The 3,575-nt window shown below is 50.5% G+C and overlaps 1 protein-coding gene across 2 annotated transcripts in view; it reads left to right on the forward strand.

The window, feature by feature from the left end:
* Positions 1-285: 285 nt before the first annotated feature.
* PHYH (phytanoyl-CoA 2-hydroxylase) overlaps positions 286-3,575 on the forward strand; it is a 26,023-nt gene continuing 22,733 nt past the window's right edge. For both annotated transcript variants that reach the window (XM_017874654.1, XM_017874647.1), the window contains exons 1-2: positions 286-446; positions 2,154-2,212. In XM_017874654.1, coding sequence (XP_017730143.1) covers positions 372-446; positions 2,154-2,212 — 134 coding nt within the window. In that variant the 5' untranslated portion in view covers positions 286-371. The remainder of the gene's footprint in view (positions 447-2,153; positions 2,213-3,575) is intronic.

The raw sequence follows: 3,575 nt of genomic DNA on the forward strand, positions 1-3,575 counted from the left end.
CCTGGGCAATGTAGGGAGACCCCATCTCTACAAAAAATTATAATTAGCCCAAGAGTTCAAGGCTGCAGTGAGCTATGATTGGGCACTGCACACCAGCCTGGGCGACAGAGCAAAATCTTGTCTCTTTTTAAAAAGAAAGAAAGAAAGAAAAGAAAGGACGAAATGATCATGGTGTGGGGAGCACGTCAGCCCCGCGCGGTTGCCCGGCGCGCGGACCCTAGCGGACTAGGGCGCCCCAGCAGCCCAGCCCGCGAGATGGCGCCGCCCCTAACCCCGCCTGCGTCTTGCCCCGGACCGCGCCTGGAGGCGGAGCCGCCGGCGGAGCTAAATGGGGCCGAGACCGGGAGTGGGGGGGTCCCCGCGCCGCCGCCATGGAGCAGTCCCGCGCAGCCGCCCGCCTGCAGATCGTACTGGGCCACCTCGGCCGCCCCTCGGCCGGGGCCGTTGTATCCTTTGAGCTGCGCGGGTGTCGGGCTGGACCTGGCGCCGACGTCGCGGCCTGAGTGATGGCCCGGGTCCGAGTGGAGGCCTCGGGGTCGCACGCATCCCAGCCCCGGCGCCTCCTCGCCCCGCGCCCGGTCCCCGCCTGGGTCGCGTCTCTTCCCGGAACCGGGGAGCCGGGAGGAGGCTGCGTCCCCCGAGGACACGCGCGGCCGCCCTGGGCTCGGTGCACTTGCCGCGTCGCACTGCTGCTCTCCGGGATCCCTGGAGGCCTGTGCTCCTTGCTTTGTGGAGATGTCCTTTCACCGGCTGCTCGTGACTCCCGCAGCTGTCCAGACACCCAGAGATGTCCAGTCACGGGCGCATGGTGCACACGCGCGCAGGGTTGCCTGGAAGGGGCCCAGGCAGGCGGTGACCCAGCCCCCTCCGGAGGGTAGAGGCCGGTGCCCTCCCGGGCAGGAGCTGGCCAGGCAGGCGTTGCCCAGGGCGGCCTCCCTGCTGGACTATGGCCACCGAGTTATATAAAGACACTATTTAGGGAAGGACAGAGGGTGAGGACTGGCGCGGGGACAGAGGCCTTGCCTATTTGTCCCAGCTTTTCTGGAGGCCAAGGCCAGGACTCCAAGGTTACAGTGAGCCGTGAAGGCCAGTGCGCTCCAGAAGACAGAAACAGAGAGAAAGAAAGGATAAGAAACAGAGAGATAAGGAACAGAAACAGAGAGAAAGAAAGGATAAGAAAGGATAACGCGTTGATTGATGAGAGCGACATTCCGAAAGTAACCAATTAAGCTAAAGAAACAATGCAATTCTATGTCAACTGCCTGCAGTTACCGGATAGAAGAGAGATCTTCAAAAGGAATTTCTAGAGTTTTGCTTTTTTGGTTTTTTTTTTTTTTTTTTTTTTTTTTTTTTTTGAAATAGGGACTCTCTCTGTCACCCAGGCTGCAGTGCAGTAGTGGTGCCATCTCGGCTCACTCTTGGACTCAAGAGATCCTCCCACCTCAGCCTCCCAAGTAGCTGGGACTACAGGGTTGCGGCACGACGCCAGGCGAATTTGTATTATTATTGTTGTTATTATTATTATTGCTTTTATTTTGAGACGGAGTCTTGCTCTGTGGCCAGGCTGGAGTGCAGTGCCGTGATGTCGGCCCACTGCAACCTCCGCCTCCTGGGTTCAAGCGATTCCCCTGCCTCAGCCTCCCGAGTGTAATTTGTATTCTTCTTCTTCTTATTAGTAGTAGTAGTATTTTTTTTTTTCCTGGAATGGAGTCTCTCTGTTGTCCAGGCTGGAGTGCAGTGGTGCGATCTTGGCTCACTGCAAACTCCGCCTCCCAGGTTCAAGCGATTCTCCTGTCTTAGCCTCCCGAGTAGGTGGGATTATAGATGAACGCCACCATCCCTGGCTAATTTTTGTATTTTTAGTAGAGATGGGGTTTCAGCATATTGGTCAGGCTGGTCTCAAACTCCTGACTCAGGTGATCCACCCGCCTCGTCCTCCCAAAGTGCTAGGATTACAAACGTGAGCCACCGCTCCCGGCCTAATTTGTGTTTTTAGTAGAGATGGGGTTTCACCGTGTTGGCCAGGCTGGTCTCCAACTCCTGAGCTCAAGTGATCGGCCTGCCTCAGCCTCCCAAAGTGCTGGAATTACAGGCATGAGCCACCGCACCTGGCCTTCTGTATTTTACTTTATTTGCCTTAATTCACGTCCTAGGTAGTTCATCCCACTACAGGGACTATTTCCTCTGCCAGTTTCCATCCTCAACAATTCCAGTAAGTAGTTTAAGTTTTAATTTTGAAATCTATTATGTATATAAAAGTTTCATGAGTGGTAATGATGATATAATATACCACATGTTACCTGATTAGAATTTTATTATACAAATCCTGTTTCCAGGATTTATTCTAATTAGTACAATTGTGGAAAATTTTGAAGACTGACTAATTTTCTTTTTTTTTTTTTTGAGACGGAGTCTCGCTCTGTCGCCCGGGCTGGAGTGCAGTGGCCGGATCTCAGCTCACTGCAAGCTCCGCCTCCCAGGTTTATGCCATTCTCCTGCCTCAGCCTCCCAAGTAGCTGGGACTACAGGCGCCCGCCACCTCGCCCGGCTAGTTTTCTGTATTTTTAGTAGAGACGGGGTTTCACTGTGTTAGCCAGGATGGTCTCGATCTCCTGACCTTGTAATCCGCCCGTCTCGGCCTCCCAAAGTGCTGGGATTACAGGCTTGAGCCACCGCGCCCGGCCGAAGACTGACTAATTTTCTGTATGTATTTCAACATTCAGAAAGAAGGAAAAATATCGGAAAACACATAATCTGACATTTATTTATTTCTAATAAAGATGGGCCCTTCCTATGTTGCCCAGGTTGGTCTTGAACTCCTGGGCTAAAGCAATCCTCCTGCCTTGGCCTCCCAAAGTGCTGGGATTACAGGCCTGAGCCATCACACCAGCCTTATAATCTGACTTTTAGAAATTCAGTTATTACACATCATATTTAAATTAACTTGTGGCCGGGCACAGTGGCTCATGCCTGTAATTCCAGCACTTTGGGAGGCCAACACGGGTGGATCACTTGAGGTCAGGAGTTCTAGACCAGCCTGGACAACGTCATGAAACCCCCACCTCTACAAAAATACAAAAATTAGCTGGGCATGGTGGTGTGCACCTATAATCCCAGTTACTCAGGAGGCTGAAGCTGGAAAATTGCTTGAACCTGGGAGGGTCAAGGTTACAGTGAGCTGATATCACACCACTGCACTCCAGCCTGGGTGACAGAGCCAGACTCCATCTCAAAAAAAAACAAACAAACAAAAAAAAAAGCTAAGCTTGTAATTTGGTTATATGGACATATTAACTAGCATCTTTGGTTTATCTTAAATCACCTTTAAAGGGGAAGATCTTGACCTTCCTAAATATTCTCATACAACCACAATTCCAATCTTAAGGAATAGGTTGGGTGATTTCAGTTTATGGGTATGTTGTACATTTATTTGGATTTTGTTACTTTACTTCTTGGAGTGCATCAACTGGACAGTTAAAAATATAAAATTTATTGAATTTGTTTCTCATCTGAAAAATCAAAGTATTCATTACAGAAACATCAGAGAAATAGAAAGAATTTTTTTTTTTTTTTTT

This window comes from Rhinopithecus bieti, unplaced genomic scaffold, assembly GCF_001698545.2.
Source record: "Rhinopithecus bieti isolate Rb0 unplaced genomic scaffold, ASM169854v2 scaffold_1012, whole genome shotgun sequence".
Classification (NCBI taxonomy): Eukaryota; Metazoa; Chordata; class Mammalia; order Primates; family Cercopithecidae; genus Rhinopithecus; species Rhinopithecus bieti.